A 15,599-nucleotide genomic window follows, 5' to 3' on the forward strand; every position below is an offset into this window, starting at 1 on the left:
TAATACAATACTCTTTATTATATTTTTTCTTGTTAATGGGTGCCTAATGTATATATTTATATAATAATGGAACAATGTTATTAGGATAATGGACGTGTGGGGGGCTAATGAGTCTTTGATGAATGGCTTAGAGGCAAGGGAATAAATCATCAATTAGTCAGTATGAGAGCAAAGAACGGGATCATCGATCATCGATCTATTCTACTATTCCTAGTGGTATACGTATGCTCTAATCGTTGACAAATTTGCTTCCAGTAGAATGATAATTCCCTCTACCACCGCGACGGGAACCGCCACGAGAGCTACCTCTACCACGATTAGAACCACCTCTATTCGTATGGCTATTAGAATTATAACTACTATTGGTATTTCTATTACTGCTACTAAAAGTATCATCTGCCTGTAAGAAACTAGCTGCAGGTTTGAAAATAGAATATTGCTTATCAGCAGATGAGTCATCATCCCTATTCTCACTGTCATTGTATTGACCTCTATTACGAGATTGATAGTTTCCACCACCCCTTCCACGTCCTCCACGAGAGTAATTACCTCCACGTTTATTGTGGTTGCTACCTCTCCCACCTCTCATGGATCCGCCTCTATGGTATGGTTTATTATATTCTGGGTTATTTCCGGATGATGGAGCGTTTGTCGTGGCATCGACAGATGGTTCTCGTTCAGCATTCTTAAATGTAAAGTGCTTTTGAGAAGAATGCGTTTCCGCATTTTCAGCCGAGTCCGCTTGTTCTTTGTTCTCAGTCTCATTTGAGACATGGTTGCCCTCATACTTTGAATCCTTTGAGCCGTCACTAGTTGCTGAAACGCTTGTGTCAGTGCCCGATCTATTTGTAACATCTTTCAATGCCTTTTGGAAAAAAGTTGTAGATGATGTAGCACTTGGGGTTGATGGCTTCTTTGATTCGTCTACTGATTTTTGTAAAACTTGAGAATAGCTCAAAGGTTTAGGTATATTTGATTCTTCAGCAATAGCATTTGATTCTTCCTGTTGTTCTTGTTTTGATTTTTTCAAGATTGTTATCTTAGGTTTCCCAGTAGCTTCCTGTGATAACCTTCTTAACGTTGTTGTATCTTCTACACCTAAATGTTTCATTTTTTCTTCAATGTCGAGAATCTTGGATTGTGTATCCACTGGCTTTGCGGTACCAAATGGATTTGATTTAGACTTTGGAGTTGCCTTTGGTGGAGATACAGCGAAAGGTTTAGCAGCATCATCTTTGGGGTCAGTTAATAGTGCAGCTCTAGAGATATATTCTTTAAAATCTTCAAATTTTGCTGGTTCTGTAACAATTTGGTAGATTTCTTTTAAAGGCACCACCCAATTGTTTAAAATCTTATCCATATCACGAGATGTGTATAGTTCAACAAATGCCACTTTAGAATCTCTTTTAAAATTCTGATCAAATATGGAACCTGTCTTCAAAGTAGAAATGGAAGGGTTCTTATTCAATTCCCAAAATAATTTGAATTTAATAAATTTGGTATATTTAGCTTGGAATAAATCCTTAATGTCATAATCTGAAAATCTTGGAGGTAAACTGGAAAACTTAATTATATAAGGAGGACCTTGAACTCCTTGATTAAAATTACCCATGGCAGGGTCCTGATATCCATTATGAGAAGCTGGAGGGAACTGCGAGTTCCTACCACTTGGGTAGTGTCCTCCATTGTCATTAGGATGGTTATTACTATTAACCGCATTCCTTGCTGCTGGTTTCAAAACGTCAATATTTGTAGTATTATTAATTGCGTCTAAGTTAATTTCATCTTCGTTCCAGACGGAATCTCCTAGTGTATCATCACCGAGAAATTCCTCCAGAGACATCTTTTTAGTAGTGCCACCATTATTTGAAGCTAAATATACATTTATTCGTTAGTAAATACCATTCTGGTCCATAGGCGTCATCAATTAAGGTATCATTGAATACCAAACAGGGGAACGACAAAATGCCATTGTTATTAAAGAACGTTGAAAAAAATAAACATACCCATTATAGGAGTAAAGCAGAAAAATGTCTATTCAGTAGTAGAACGACTGTTTTCAAAATGTGTGAATGGATTCCTGAGGAACTTCAAGCTTATAATAGCCTCTTTGTGACCCATTTGAAATTTCAACATTAACGAATCGATAATGTTGTCAAACAAAATATAGAATAATTAGGGCTTTATAAACTAGGTCTTGTTTTATTAGGGTTTAACTTTTAAAGTCCCAAAAAGCACGTGATCTGAATTTTATTTTTGAAAAATCTCGAATGGATATGACTGTTATAAGCTGATCAGTATAGATCTCTACATAAAAGGTCAAATATATAGAATACTATTCTGCTACGGGACTACCATTATACATCTCATAGCTAAGCCCGGATTCCAACAGATGATCGTGTCCTTCAATAAAAAATGGACTCTCGGTCTAGTTATGCTGGTAATAGTTATAATACTTTGGGTGCTCTCCTCGTTTCTGATAAATCTAATCTTTGAAGATGATTCGTTTAGAAAACCATTCTTCATCACGTATATTAACACTTCATCCTTTATTTTTTATTTAATACCGACGTGTAATTCCTTACTGGGCAATTATAAACGAACAGGATCCTTTAATATTTACCAAGAGTTGAAACTAGAGGAAGAAGGGGCTACTAATAGCGAACCATTGTTACATTCAGTCCCGTCAATAACGCTATCATTAGGGGAAGGTTCATCATCCAGGATACCCAATGTAGGTAGTCCACTAATACCTAAACCTGATGAACCCACCGTTTCGAGCAATACATTGGAAACGAGTACGTCAAATGAAGACTCACCTACAGATTTAATATCCTTGAGTGACACAATAAGGTTAAGTGCCCAGTTTTGTATTCTTTGGTTTTTGGCCAATTTTGTCACGAACGCATCATTGGCATATACCTCTGTGGCTTCCCAAACAATACTTTCGTCTACGTCGTCATTCTTTACCTTATTTATAGGTTCATTATGTCATGTGGAGCAGATAAACAGGTCAAAAATAATAGGTTCTATAATATCGTTTCTGGGAACAATGCTGGTAACCAAATCAGATGCTAATAGTCGTCATTTAATCACTCATCCCCCTATGAAATTTGATACAACCATAACGAGTTCAGGAGATGAAGATGAATTCGACTCTATACAAATATTAATAGGGAATTTATTGGCTTTGGGAGGTGCATTGTTTTATGGGATCTATAGTACATTACTAAAGAGGAAGGTTAAGGATGAATCCCGAATGAATATGAAATTGTTTTTCGGATTTGTTGGTTTGTTCACTTTGATATTTTTATGGCCTACTATACTTTTCTTACATTATCAGGGATGGGAAACATTTGAGCTTCCAACCAGTCCAAGAGTCATTCTCATTGTGATGGTCAATTGTATCATTACATTCGTTAGTGATTTTTGCTGGGCAAAAGCAATGTTATTGACTACACCACTTACTGTTACAGTAGGGTTGAGCATGACCATTCCCTTAGCCATGTTTGGAGATTTTGTCTTTAAGCATAAATCCATGTCACTATTATATTCTGTTGGGGCAATTTTAATTCTGGGTTCATTTTTTGTGATAAATAAAAGCTCGGAAGAAGAGCATGATAATTCTGAACATCATGAGAATACGGATGCAATTGATATATAAACTGTATACTTATTACCTAAAAATGCATTTTTCTATCTAAATATTCTTCAGTGTCTCCAATTCCTTTTGTTATAGTACAACTATCTCGGCTTGTTTGCTTAATATGTATACGGATAATATGGGTTCTTAATCTTAAAACAGGAAAGATAATATGAAAACATGTAAAGTAAGCACGAACCGAGAACAACACTAAGGAAAGCACCAGTGTTCGTATTTAATACTTTCAAACGTGGCGATAAAATGAGGGCTATTACCAATCCTGCCATGACGATATACATCAATGAAACAGTAAATACTTCAATCCCAAATTGCCAACCCATTCCACCACTGAAAAACATTATTTTGTCATCTTTATCGCGAGCAATTAGTGCAATAGCATTCATTTCGGTAAATTTGTACCCTGTAATGCTTGGCAGTAAGATGATAAAAGCAACTAATATGCAAAAACTCTTCCATTTATTTGTAATCAACGGTAGTATGAGTTTTTTAAATATTATGAATACAGCCATAAATCCCACAAAGTACGTTACAAACTCATTATAATCAAAATTTGCCTGGATCCTTAAATATATCCTCAAAATCTTTGCCAAGTAATCTCCAAATTGCATAACATCATTTGCATTATCAACATTCAGTTCATACTGATAAAATGGAGAAGTTGACCATGAAAACTCTTGATCCGGCGTTGGTGGAGGATATACCACCAGATGAGGAACATTAGTAAGTTTTAAATCATCTACTATTAATGACATATCACTAACATCTGCAATGAAAAAGAGCACATTAGCGTCTGGTTCTTGTTTAAGAATGGAACTCGTTACTTTACGTAAAGTTTTCTCAAAATCAAAACACATTTCACATACTTGGCCGGCGGTGTTGCTCTGACTCATTGTCACATATAAAACATTATAGAAATCTGCTACACCTGTTCTGAAGAGACCATAGTTTTCATCTGTAATTTTGATAATACCGTCTTCATCCCTTAATGATAGTAACACTTCCTTTTGGGTTAGACTATACACTACTTGCAACAATTGCAGAAGGACTAATAACAATGAGTTAAATTTGAACTTCATTATTGATGTAAATGTACAGGATCCTTATCAGTAGCCAATTGATGGTTCTGTGGTTGTATGACCGTTTTCTGGTTTGCTATATTGAACGCAGTTGCACTGACCTTTTTTATTCTTTCATAATTTTCCAGGTTCGCGGTTATTTTTTTTTTCAATTTTCGAATTGTTGACATAACAATCGAATGGCGAAAATGGCAATAGATATATTACGTCTCTCTATTTTGTTTGAATTATTCAATTAAGTAATGTATGAATATATATTTATAAATTGCTCCCACAAAGACTTTTGGTTACGTCTAATTCTTATTTTTAAAGTTTGTACCGTATCCCATTTAGTCTATATTTTATATCCTTCAATTGTTTCGTTTCTGGTTTCCAGTCTTCAAATTCCTTATAAAGCAAATTGATTTCTTCATCACCTATATATTTCTTTGTTTCAAAAATAAGTCCTCTCATTGACCAGGGTAAATGATAGGGGTTTGTACCTAGTTCTGAAAGTTTAAACGGCTTATAAGTGACAGGTATATTAGTAAGTGTGTCAGTCGTTTCTAGAGCAAACTTAATCCCTAATTCATAAACTTGTCTTTCGTTATAAACGGTAGAATGCCCCCCTCCAGTTAAAGGTCCAGCTAAAGACGCACTGAGTTCTTTAATAATTCCATGGTCATCATGTCCCAAGTTTATTAGAGTCCCGGCAATCTTTACGATACGCATTATAAAAGATGGTGTCATTGATGCTTTATCAATAAACGTGGTTCTGAAAATATTGGGATGATCTGCAAAGAGACACATTGAAGAATATAGAGGAACTAATTGATCATTAATAGACCCAACAAACGTAATTTTTACATTATTCGCAATGATAACTCTCAACCCATTAAGAAATTTTTTGGATTGAATAGAATCAAATTTTTGAAACTCAAATAACTCTCTTAATGAATCTCTTTCTATTGTTTGGTACGCTCTAACAAACAATGTTTGATCCGCTCCATAAAAAGGCCCATTGTTAATACCAGCCATGGCTAATAATGAAATTATTTTTTTGCGTGAAGTGAATCCAGAATCAATGCCATTAAAGAATTTTGAATTATCCATGTTTATTATGCCTGCCTCAATTAATCTGGACAGGAGCATCACAGTCACAGGACATCCTTGAGAATGGGTGACAAAATATATGAAATCGACCTCATTAATTTCTTTAGACCAATTTTTCATTATTTCAAAGAAAAAATCGACTCTTTCAAATATATCACCTTCCTTTTCCAATGCAATTTTACTAATTTCTATTTCTTGTCCTTGTTTTTGAAAATAACTTTTCACGATTTGTTCAGCTTCTTTAATGAACTTGGTGGATGTTCCAGTAGGTTCACCAATGAATGGTCTTATCATTTTGGTAGGGAAAAAGCCATGAACCCCCACAATAAGAATTTTTAAGGGTCTCTGCTCGCCTGTCGTTAATTCCTGCAACTTGGAGTGCATATCCGTCCTCGATAAGAATTTTTGTTCACTGTCATGGAACGAAAACAATTTGGTTAAGGATGACCAGATTGTTTGTTTTGGTAATATTTCAAAATCGGGTACCATAATATTGGGTGTTTGAAAGTCCGGACCCGGTTCAACTTCGGATAATAAGGTATCCTTTTCAGAGGTAGGCGGTATTAGTGTATTTATCACGGCATCTAAGTCTGTCTCTGGAACGACATTGCTATGCTTTTCTGTACCTACATGGTTTGATTTGGGCCAAAATGACCATGTTGTTCCCTTATCTTCTGGATTTAAGGTCTCAGGTACTTCTGGAGCTCTATCTCCAGAAGGGCTTTGTGAACGTTCGTGATCCTCATTTGGTATTTTTTTGGAGGGATTTGTCACATCGTTTGTAGCATTTGTTTGTGGTTTCGAAGAACTCCAAACAGCCCAGGCTCTCGATCGTTTAGAAGATGGTGGCTGCAATGCTTCATCCTTGTGAACAATTTGTTCAGGAACTTCTTCCGAATCCGATTTATTTTTATTTATAGAATTGGAAAGTGATTTGAGTGAAGTGGTGGATAGATTTACATTTGGTGATTTAGGAAGAGAGGTAGCTGAAGCCATTAGATAATGTGAAACCGGGCTTCTCAAAAATATTCTAAACGACAGCTTGAAGAAGAAATGTAAGAGGGGAAGATAATTGTTTTTGCACTTTCACTACCAGGCTATACTAACGAATAATCTGACCAGCTCTATGGCATCTAATATAGTAACCTTGCGTTTTTTAAGATGACTATTAGTTGAGTTAAGGTAAGTTAATACATTCCGCACATGCTCTTAGGGCTCAATAAAATGCTTTTTAGGGTTAAGCCCCCAACAAAAACCCTAACCCTACTATTAGCCCTGACGCGTAAACGAATTTCGTGTTTTGAATTTTTCACTAGTAATATTATTATACAGATGAGTAGTGATTAATTGGGTATAAACGCTAACTCTCTCAACTACCACATCGTTGAATGCTTCTTAGGCACACAAAACAGCTCGATTAATACTACCACATCAATTGTAAATATTATTCGAATGACGGTTTCGAAACGTACACAGACTACCATTGAAGATTTTTTTGGTAAAAATACAAGCATGTCAAAGAAGCAAAAGATAGAAAAGACTATAGTAGAAACTAATACCAATATAATAAGTCAAAAATCATCAATTCAAGGGAATGAATCAAAGATTTCAGATATACCCGAAAGCAATTTGAAGACACAATTCCGTGCATCACTGGACAATGATACTTCTGCACTATTATCCTGTGAACTTGATACCATGGAAGATTCATGGTTTGCTCAACTAAAAGATGAGTTTAAGAAACCTTATTTTTTACAATTAAAGAAATTTGTTACTGAAGAACAAAAGAAACAAAAAGTGTTTCCCCCATCAAGGGACATATATTCATGGACAAGATTGACACCATTCAAAGATGTTAAGGTGGTTATAATAGGCCAAGACCCATATCATAATCATGATCAAGCACATGGATTGGCTTTCAGTGTAAAACCTCCTGTTCCAGCACCTCCATCATTGAAAAATATATACAAGGAATTGAAACAAAACTATTCTGATTTCATAATTGATAATACAGTAGGAGATTTAACTCCATGGACTACACAGGGCGTACTATTGTTAAATACAGCATTGACCGTCAGAGCACACAATGCTGGTTCCCATTCAAAACAGGGTTGGGAACAATTTACTAAAAGAGCTGTGGAATTATTGATTGCTGATAGAGAAAAAACTGGTCAAAGCCTGGTTTTTTTACTTTGGGGTAATAATGCTATCAAGTTAGTTAGCTCAATATTGAAGGGAGATGAACATAAGTACAAGAACATCTTGGTTTTAAAATCAGTCCACCCATCACCATTAAGTGCCAGTAGAGGGTTTTTTGGTAATAATCATTTTAGGAGGATTAACGAATGGTTATATAATGAGAGGAAGGAGAAAATGATTGATTGGAGTGTAGAACCAGGTTCATCTATTAAAGAAATAAGTGAATCTAATCAAAAGTTAAATTAGCATGGTAAAACATACATCCTTAATTTTTATTTAAGTTATTCAGTAATATATGATGGACTCATGAAATTATCAAATAATATTTATAATACACATTGTAGAAAATTCAACTATTTCTTCTCCAAAGCTTCAGCTTGACCACTCAACAAAGTGAACACACCAGCTTGCAACTTTTCTCTACCTTTCAAGAAATCCAATTCCATAACAAAATCAAATTCTAGGACTTTAGCACCAACCTTACTTACCAAGTCACCAGCAGCTGCAGCGGATCCACCAGTAGCGATGATATCATCAACAATAACAACATTAGAACCTGCTGGAATGGCTTCCTTTTGCATTTCAAAGACATCAGAACCATATTCCTTTTCGTAAATGGCTTTGACACATTCACCTGGTAATTTACCTTCCTTTCTCACTGGAACAAACCCAACGTTCATGGCTAAAGCCAATGAAGGGCCGAATAGGAAACCTCTAGATTCAAGACCAATGATGTAGTCAATTTTGGTACCCTTGAATTTTTCTTCCAAATGCATCTTGAAGGCATCAACTAGCTTCTTGAATAGAACTGGATTTTGGAAGATTGGTAAGAAATCTTCAAAAAGAATACCTTCGCTTGGGAAGTTTGGATATTGATGCAAGGCAGCTTTTAATTCTTGGGCATGAGATTCAATGGACATTGTTGTATCTAGTTAATTTATAGCTTCCGGCTCCTAAAGATAAGGCTTTTAATCTTGATTTCAAGTGAGACCAAGTAATATGAGATGAGATGAGATGAGATAATTTTGGAAAATTTTTCAGCGGCTTTTTAACTTCGGCCATATTAATAAAATGAAGAAACTATTAAAAACGGGCTAAATAGATCGACTAGATTTGATGAAATATTCTGGTATTTGCAGTTTAGAGCTGCGATTGGACGTTCACCACCTGCTAGTAGCTATTCCATTGATGCATATACTTGTCCATGTCGTGTTCTAAATCAATAAGTTATGTTTTGGGAGATAAGAAATCTAACGATCTGCCGCATTATTTCGTCGAGTTAACTGAATCTCACTTGGCAGTCTTTGAAATGTTAAACTCGATGTGTTTACTAGATGATTATGACCACCTTTTGTTCTATTTGGAATGTCAAATAAATGAAACTAAAATTTTGACAATACCGCCCTTTGATATATGTTTGATTTTGATGACGTTAGTAACAATATCCGGTCATTATAAAGAACAATTCTTAAGAACTAGTGATACTTATAATTTTACAAGAGAAACCATGAATAATCGTGCTATCAAGATCCTTAGATTCTATTTGAAAGTACTTAGGGATTTTGACACAGATAAATATCAGCAATACGATTTAGAATTATTAAGGTGTCAATTCTTCTTGGCTATCGACACCCTAATACCAAAAACTCTCCGTAAGAAATTCTTCCGTTCCAAACGTATGAAAGTTGATACTTCGAGAGTTCTGTATGTAGAGAAACTCGAAGATGACACGATATCGCTAGGTACTATTGAAAATCCTTATAGATCATATATTAGTTGCTTGGAGCAAAAGAAAACAGTAATAGGGAATACGTTATTAACCTTGAAACTCAGTGAGCCGGGTGAATTTATTAATATGATCCTTTGGACCTTATTAACTTCGTTACAAGATGATACAGCGTTGTACACTTCTTGTCACGACGTATGGATACCGCTTTTGGATATACTGATAGATCTTTTTGACTTAAAGCATAAATATTTTCTGAGAAACGAAATTGTAAGAGGTATAAGTGCTACACTGTTTGTTCAAAGACTTACTGAAAGTCCCCTGGCATTATTTTTTCGATCATTTGGTACCACCCAATTTACTGCCAGATTCTGTGAATACGTTTTTGTGAATTGCTCTTATAACTTAGAATATGATGATGATTTCAAAACTGAGATTCATCCTGTTTATAGAGGTGAAAACCGCTTATCCAACTTGTACATTCCAAGAATGAGATATACTAAGATGTATAAGATTAGGAAGTCTTTATCATTAAGGAGAAATATTGTTGGTGCATGTTTGAAACTACTTGTGACTGTTCCTAACAAGCACATTTTAACTTCACCAAGAATTGCATCAGATACATTAATTGATCAAATATGCGTAACACTTGCCAAATTTTCTGATGTTGACCAATTTAAATCATTTTTTTTCACTGATAGTCTATCACAGGAACTATATTTTATTCCATTATTGGCTGAAGGTACACTGGCAGAACTGTTCTACAATTCAGGAAAATTAGTGAAGAATCTGGATGAAAAACAACCATTACGTTTTATGGAAAATCTATCGAATGTGGATAATTATCTTTTATATTGTGCAGATCTCTTCGAAAAGGGGTTCTTCATGACAGAAAGCAATCAACACATAACAAATGTTACGCTTACTGAGATGAGAAAGACAGATGTATGTCTTCTTGTATTACTAAGATATTTATTGCAATTTGAAATGAATCATGCTATCATTAGTTTACCTGCTTACGGAAAGCTATTAGATACAATTAAAATTAATGATACAAATAGACAACAAATGTTAGCGACTCATGAATCAAAGATAAAAATACCACCATTATACCCTATCGTTACACAGATGTCACAGAATTAAATAGTGACCATATATTTCAATATATATGTATCGCATTAACCCCATCTTTTATAAAAGACATTTAATCAGATTATTTATTTGCATTTATCCTTTTCTTGAATATATCTAACTTACAGAATAAGTGTAGTTGTGAAATTATTTAGATTATTTATGACGTATACGAATCAAAAACAAAACAGTTCCATTACTATATATGTGTAGCTTACTTTTGAAATTTGACTTTGTCTTGACAATGTCATCGAACAGTCAGGGTGAAATTATTCTTTCTAGTTAATTCTATTTCACTGTCGCCCATATTGATGGGATACATTTTGCGACCTTGAGGCTGCCCTGTTATATATTTGTTTGGTACTCTAAGCCCTTATTGATCGTGTTTTCTGGATTTTCAAAAATACCTTCTTTTTTGTTTCATTTCTTAAATGGATCGGTCATATCACCTAACAACCAATTCGAACTTTTTAGTCATGATGATTATAATGTTACCGGAGTTTGGAAAATAGGCGGATCCAATATTGAAACAAAATGTCATAAAAGAGGAGGGGGATGACAGAACTGGGATATAAAGTACAAATTACTTAACTCTCTTTCAATCTCGGGTATACACCCTGTTTTATAAGTAAACCTGCTATTCAATTCTAAAACGGACAATAGAAATAATGATCGTAAACGTGTGGTTTAAGGAATAGAAGTTCATCCTTCAAGCAACAATAGAGAAACAAAAGTTACTTCAAAAACTGCATTTGAAGGTAAAACCATTATTTCAGGTTGTTGACGAACTTAATAATTAATATATTTTATAATATTAAGGTAATTCATTTTCAAAAAAAATTGTTAATAAAAAAGAAGACATATAACTATATTTTAAAAATATAATAATATTTACTTATTCCCTTAACAGTTAGGTAATTATTACCAAGGTTTTGTTATTTCAGTAGACAGTAGAGTCACTAAGTAGAAATATTGCAAATATTCTTTGGTCTGTGCTAAAAGTGAACTAATGGAGACCTTTATCCAACGACGCCCCACACAGAATCGAAATGGAACAGGTGTATATTCTCGTAAGAGTACTATGGATGTTCCCCTTTCTCATTTTGAACGATTACTTTTAACGTCGTCTTGGTTATTAAATATAGCTTTTATAAGAGTAAATATTTGCTGTTTTAAAAATATCTATAGAGAAATATAAAAAATTTCCCATCAGTGACACCTGCATTCAACTAAACATTAGACAAATCTCGAGTGTTTTTTTAAAATGGGCAGATACGGTTAACATGTCTTTTATCCTGTAAAATGTCGCGAAACAAGACATATATATGATTTTCCCTTAACTAATAACATGATTTATTATTATCAGCTCGTTGTTTAATTATACATAAAAGAGAATAGAAACATTATAAAGTTAAAAATATGCTAAGTTAAATACAATAATTATTTAATCTTAGTTTCTCTTCCTGAAACGTCTGTCTCTTTGAGCAGAGACGTTGATGACAGATAATGGCAACTTCAAACCTAAGGACTTAACCAAGTCAGCGGTTTGGTTGTCAACATTCAAGACATCCTTAGAGCGAGACAAGTCCAAAGCAGAGACTTCTGGGACGTATTGATCCTTTCTTTCTCTTTCTTCTTCTTGCAACTTGAAAGAAATACCTCTAACTGGACCCTTTTGAATTCTCTTCATCAAATGAGTGGTGTAACCAGCAATCTTGTTTCTTAATCTCTTAGATTGGATAGTGGCGATTTCATCACACAATCTCTTGTTGGTTTGGAAATCCAAAGTCAACTTTGGATAGTAACGTTCAATCAAAGCCTTGGAAGCACGCTTGACGGTCTTAGTTCTAACTCTACCCTATTCAGAAAAATTTAATCATTAGAAAAAATAAACTTGTTAGTAAATACGTTCTTTCTTTCGTTTGTTTGGATCAAAGTTACAGAAATCTGGTAACAATAAATTACGCATCAATAACATTATACTCTCTCCGTTTCCTCTTCGTCTTTCGAGTTTTTATTTCGCTTTCAATTTTCCATCATATACATATGTAGTTCCCATAGAAAACAATCATATCTCTCTCACATGTTTCAATTCATTGCATATGGTGCTATTCGTTCGGTTCATTACGACATTCTTGATTTCCTAGATTTTCTTCACTCCTATTCATCTCTTTTACATACCATTTTTGTGTTGGTTGTCTCGAAATGTGTTACTATATGGGTTGATGTTGCCCATCCACTTGTATTTTTCACGTATATCAATCGACCAGGTAGGTTTAGCATAGAATACCATTGCAGAATCAGTAAGCGAAACAATATTCCGTGCAGGGTAATTTAGGTGCAATTTGAAAATTTTGAAAAATCATTAAAAAAATATTTCAAAGATGTTCAGATGTACAAAAAATGTTTGGATGGAAAAGCAGTCACAGAGTATCAAAATCAACTTCTAATGTTTCATCGGAATTTACTTTCAAAATGGGGTTTAGCGTTAAATCAAAGAGAAGTTTTGATACAAGACAGACAGCAACACGGAATATCGAGAAGACCCAAAGATACAACAAATGTTTGCCAAAACAAACGTTTCCACAGTACGTTATACCAGCTAATTATGAGCCATGGCGAATAAACTTCTTTTCAATACTAACAATTCAAATAGTCAACAAACATATTAAGACGACTTCAGACGGTGAGGCTAGCCTCGACGTCAACGAAGGGCCTACCCAATGTTGCGGTACCTCCAAAATATACTTTAGCCACATTGAGAGCTTTCCCATCTTTAGAGCCATTATCCTTTGTTCCTGTACCTACAGATATACTAGCCGCACCCTTAAGACGTGATATCCTGTGGAGAGCCGTTGTGTACGAGAATGATAATAAGAGAGTGGGTGCGTCAAATCCACCTGGTAGAAGTGAAAATGGGTATTCACGCCGTAAATTGTTACCGCAAAAGGGTTCAGGTAGAGCTAGAGTCGGGGATGCCAATTCTCCAACCAGACATAATGGTGGGAGAGCCTTGGCAAGGGATGCTCCTAATGATTATAGTACCGAACTTCCAAGAAAGATTTATACACAGGCTTTGAATAATGCATTGAGTCATCAATATAGAAGTGGTAATCTATTTGTTATTGGAAGCGAGGAACCCATTAATCCCATTAATGAATTAGATGTGGATATTTTGGATCTCATTCAACGAAATAAAGATGTAGATGATAGAAGCATCTTGTTTAAGAAGTTTATAAGGGAGAATAATCTTGTGAACAAGAAACTCTTATTTGTGACTTCAAAATTAAGAGAAGGGTTACTGGATTACACACAACATTATCAACAAAAAGTGGATATTGTACAGCAGGAATCATTAGAAGTCAATGATTTACTGAAGGCTCAAAAGATCTTTGTTGAGTTGGATGTGCTGAAATATCTGAATAAATTGCATCTTGACGTGCTTGGAAGCCAAGTATAATATGATGCTAGTTAGATCTATTTATAATCCTGTACATATATATATGAATAAGACACCTCAATAATGCAGTCAGCAGAAATGAGGGCCTTCAATTACATAACTAGACAAATAAATATTCCTTCCCTAGAATATATTCAAGACTGTTCAACACCCATGCCCATTACAACACCCACACATTCTTTATAAACTGTAAATGTGAAATTTCAATTTCGCAACAATCTTTTTAAAATTTCCGGTCCGCGATGAAATTTCAGTCGCGCTAAATCCAAACACGAACTGTCTTGTCCCCCTGGGTCCAATGCCTGCCTCCAGACGGGCTGGTAGTGTTAACAGTACTGGCATATTGAATAAGCAAGTGAAATATATTGATTTCTGACTTAAGGACAGTTTTGCCAATTTAAAGGACACGAATAGCAAAAACCTCGGTAAAGATGTCTCTAGTTGTCGCTGAACAAGGTTCCTTCCAACACATTTTGCGGTATGTTTGAATAATGAAGTGAGAAAAGTCGTTTATGATAGATTTGTCACCAGGACATCAAACAAATAATGGAGAATTGGAAATTGATAATTCGCAATTGATGAAGAATGGTTTGTCGCCACCATCCATAAATAAGAGCCCAAGAATCAGAATGTTATGATGAACTTATGAATAGAATTTACCATGTATCGTTTTGAAGAAATAAGACTAAAATCCACGTACTATTACCACCATCCTATGGAATAAAGGTGTTTAATTTTGAATGGCAATGAGCAAATCTACAAATGAACAAATGAAAGATATTGAAGAATAAAATACTAACAATTTTTTTTTTGATTTTTTAATACAGTTTGTTGAACACTAACGTCGATGGTAACATCAAGATCGTTTACGCTTTGACCACCATTAAGGGTGTTGGTCGTCGTTACGCCAACTTGGTCTGTAAGAAGGCTGATATTGATTTGCACAAGAGAGCTGGTGAATTGACTCAAGAAGAATTAGAAAGAGTTGTTCAAATTATGCAAAACCCAACTCAATACAAGATCCCAGCTTGGTTCTTGAACCGTCAAAAGGATATCAATGATGGTAAGGATTACCACACTTTGGCTAACAATGTCGAATCTAAATTGAGAGATGATTTGGAAAGATTAAAGAAGATCAGAGCTCACAGAGGTATTAGACATTTCTGGGGTTTACGTGTTAGAGGTCAACATACCAAGACCACTGGTAGAAGAAGATAAACGGTGTGACGTTATTAATAATCATATCTACTA

The 15,599-nt window shown here is 34.8% G+C and overlaps 10 protein-coding genes across 10 annotated transcripts; 5 read left to right on the forward strand and 5 right to left on the reverse strand.

The window, feature by feature from the left end:
- Positions 1-229: 229 nt before the first annotated feature.
- Positions 230-1,843, reverse strand: PSP2 (Psp2p; the record flags this gene model as incomplete). The annotated part of the gene is made up of 1 exon (XM_003677876.1): positions 230-1,843. One exon carries the CDS (start codon positions 1,841-1,843, stop codon positions 230-232), a length of 1,614 nt encoding a protein of 537 aa, XP_003677924.1.
- A 549-nt stretch (positions 1,844-2,392) lies between these two features.
- Positions 2,393-3,664, forward strand: NCAS0H02680 (uncharacterized protein; the record flags this gene model as incomplete). Its single annotated transcript, XM_003677877.1, has 1 exon — positions 2,393-3,664. One exon carries the CDS (start codon positions 2,393-2,395, stop codon positions 3,662-3,664), a length of 1,272 nt encoding a protein of 423 aa, XP_003677925.1.
- Positions 3,665-3,762: 98 nt separating this feature from the next.
- On the reverse strand, positions 3,763-4,740 carry OST6 (dolichyl-diphosphooligosaccharide--protein glycotransferase; the record flags this gene model as incomplete). Its single annotated transcript, XM_003677878.1, has 1 exon — positions 3,763-4,740. The coding sequence occupies one exon, from the start codon at positions 4,738-4,740 to the stop codon at positions 3,763-3,765; it is 978 nt and encodes a 325-aa protein (XP_003677926.1).
- A 306-nt stretch (positions 4,741-5,046) lies between these two features.
- NCAS0H02700 (uncharacterized protein) lies at positions 5,047-6,828 on the reverse strand (the record flags this gene model as incomplete). Its single annotated transcript, XM_003677879.1, has 1 exon — positions 5,047-6,828. The coding sequence occupies one exon, from the start codon at positions 6,826-6,828 to the stop codon at positions 5,047-5,049; it is 1,782 nt and encodes a 593-aa protein (XP_003677927.1).
- A 456-nt stretch (positions 6,829-7,284) lies between these two features.
- On the forward strand, positions 7,285-8,277 carry UNG1 (uracil-DNA glycosylase; the record flags this gene model as incomplete). The annotated part of the gene is made up of 1 exon (XM_003677880.1): positions 7,285-8,277. The coding sequence occupies one exon, from the start codon at positions 7,285-7,287 to the stop codon at positions 8,275-8,277; it is 993 nt and encodes a 330-aa protein (XP_003677928.1).
- A 107-nt stretch (positions 8,278-8,384) lies between these two features.
- APT1 (adenine phosphoribosyltransferase APT1) lies at positions 8,385-8,951 on the reverse strand (the record flags this gene model as incomplete). The annotated part of the gene is made up of 1 exon (XM_003677881.1): positions 8,385-8,951. One exon carries the CDS (start codon positions 8,949-8,951, stop codon positions 8,385-8,387), a length of 567 nt encoding a protein of 188 aa, XP_003677929.1.
- Positions 8,952-9,235: 284 nt separating this feature from the next.
- On the forward strand, positions 9,236-10,900 carry NSE5 (Smc5-Smc6 complex subunit NSE5; the record flags this gene model as incomplete). The annotated part of the gene is made up of 1 exon (XM_003677882.1): positions 9,236-10,900. One exon carries the CDS (start codon positions 9,236-9,238, stop codon positions 10,898-10,900), a length of 1,665 nt encoding a protein of 554 aa, XP_003677930.1.
- Positions 10,901-12,338: 1,438 nt separating this feature from the next.
- On the reverse strand, positions 12,339-13,072 carry RPS17A (40S ribosomal protein eS17; the record flags this gene model as incomplete). Its single annotated transcript, XM_003677883.1, has 2 exons — positions 12,339-12,746; positions 13,070-13,072. 2 exons carry the CDS (start codon positions 13,070-13,072, stop codon positions 12,339-12,341), a joined length of 411 nt encoding a protein of 136 aa, XP_003677931.1.
- Positions 13,073-13,449: 377 nt separating this feature from the next.
- YML6 (mitochondrial 54S ribosomal protein uL4m) lies at positions 13,450-14,348 on the forward strand (the record flags this gene model as incomplete). The annotated part of the gene is made up of 2 exons (XM_003677884.1): positions 13,450-13,476; positions 13,545-14,348. The coding sequence occupies 2 exons, from the start codon at positions 13,450-13,452 to the stop codon at positions 14,346-14,348; spliced, it is 831 nt and encodes a 276-aa protein (XP_003677932.1).
- A 431-nt stretch (positions 14,349-14,779) lies between these two features.
- RPS18B (40S ribosomal protein uS13) lies at positions 14,780-15,566 on the forward strand (the record flags this gene model as incomplete). Its single annotated transcript, XM_003677885.1, has 2 exons — positions 14,780-14,826; positions 15,176-15,566. 2 exons carry the CDS (start codon positions 14,780-14,782, stop codon positions 15,564-15,566), a joined length of 438 nt encoding a protein of 145 aa, XP_003677933.1.
- Positions 15,567-15,599: the final 33 nt, after the last annotated feature.

The sequence above is a fragment of the Naumovozyma castellii genome, chromosome 8, assembly GCF_000237345.1.
Source record: "Naumovozyma castellii chromosome 8, complete genome".
Taxonomy (NCBI): Eukaryota; Fungi; Ascomycota; class Saccharomycetes; order Saccharomycetales; family Saccharomycetaceae; genus Naumovozyma; species Naumovozyma castellii.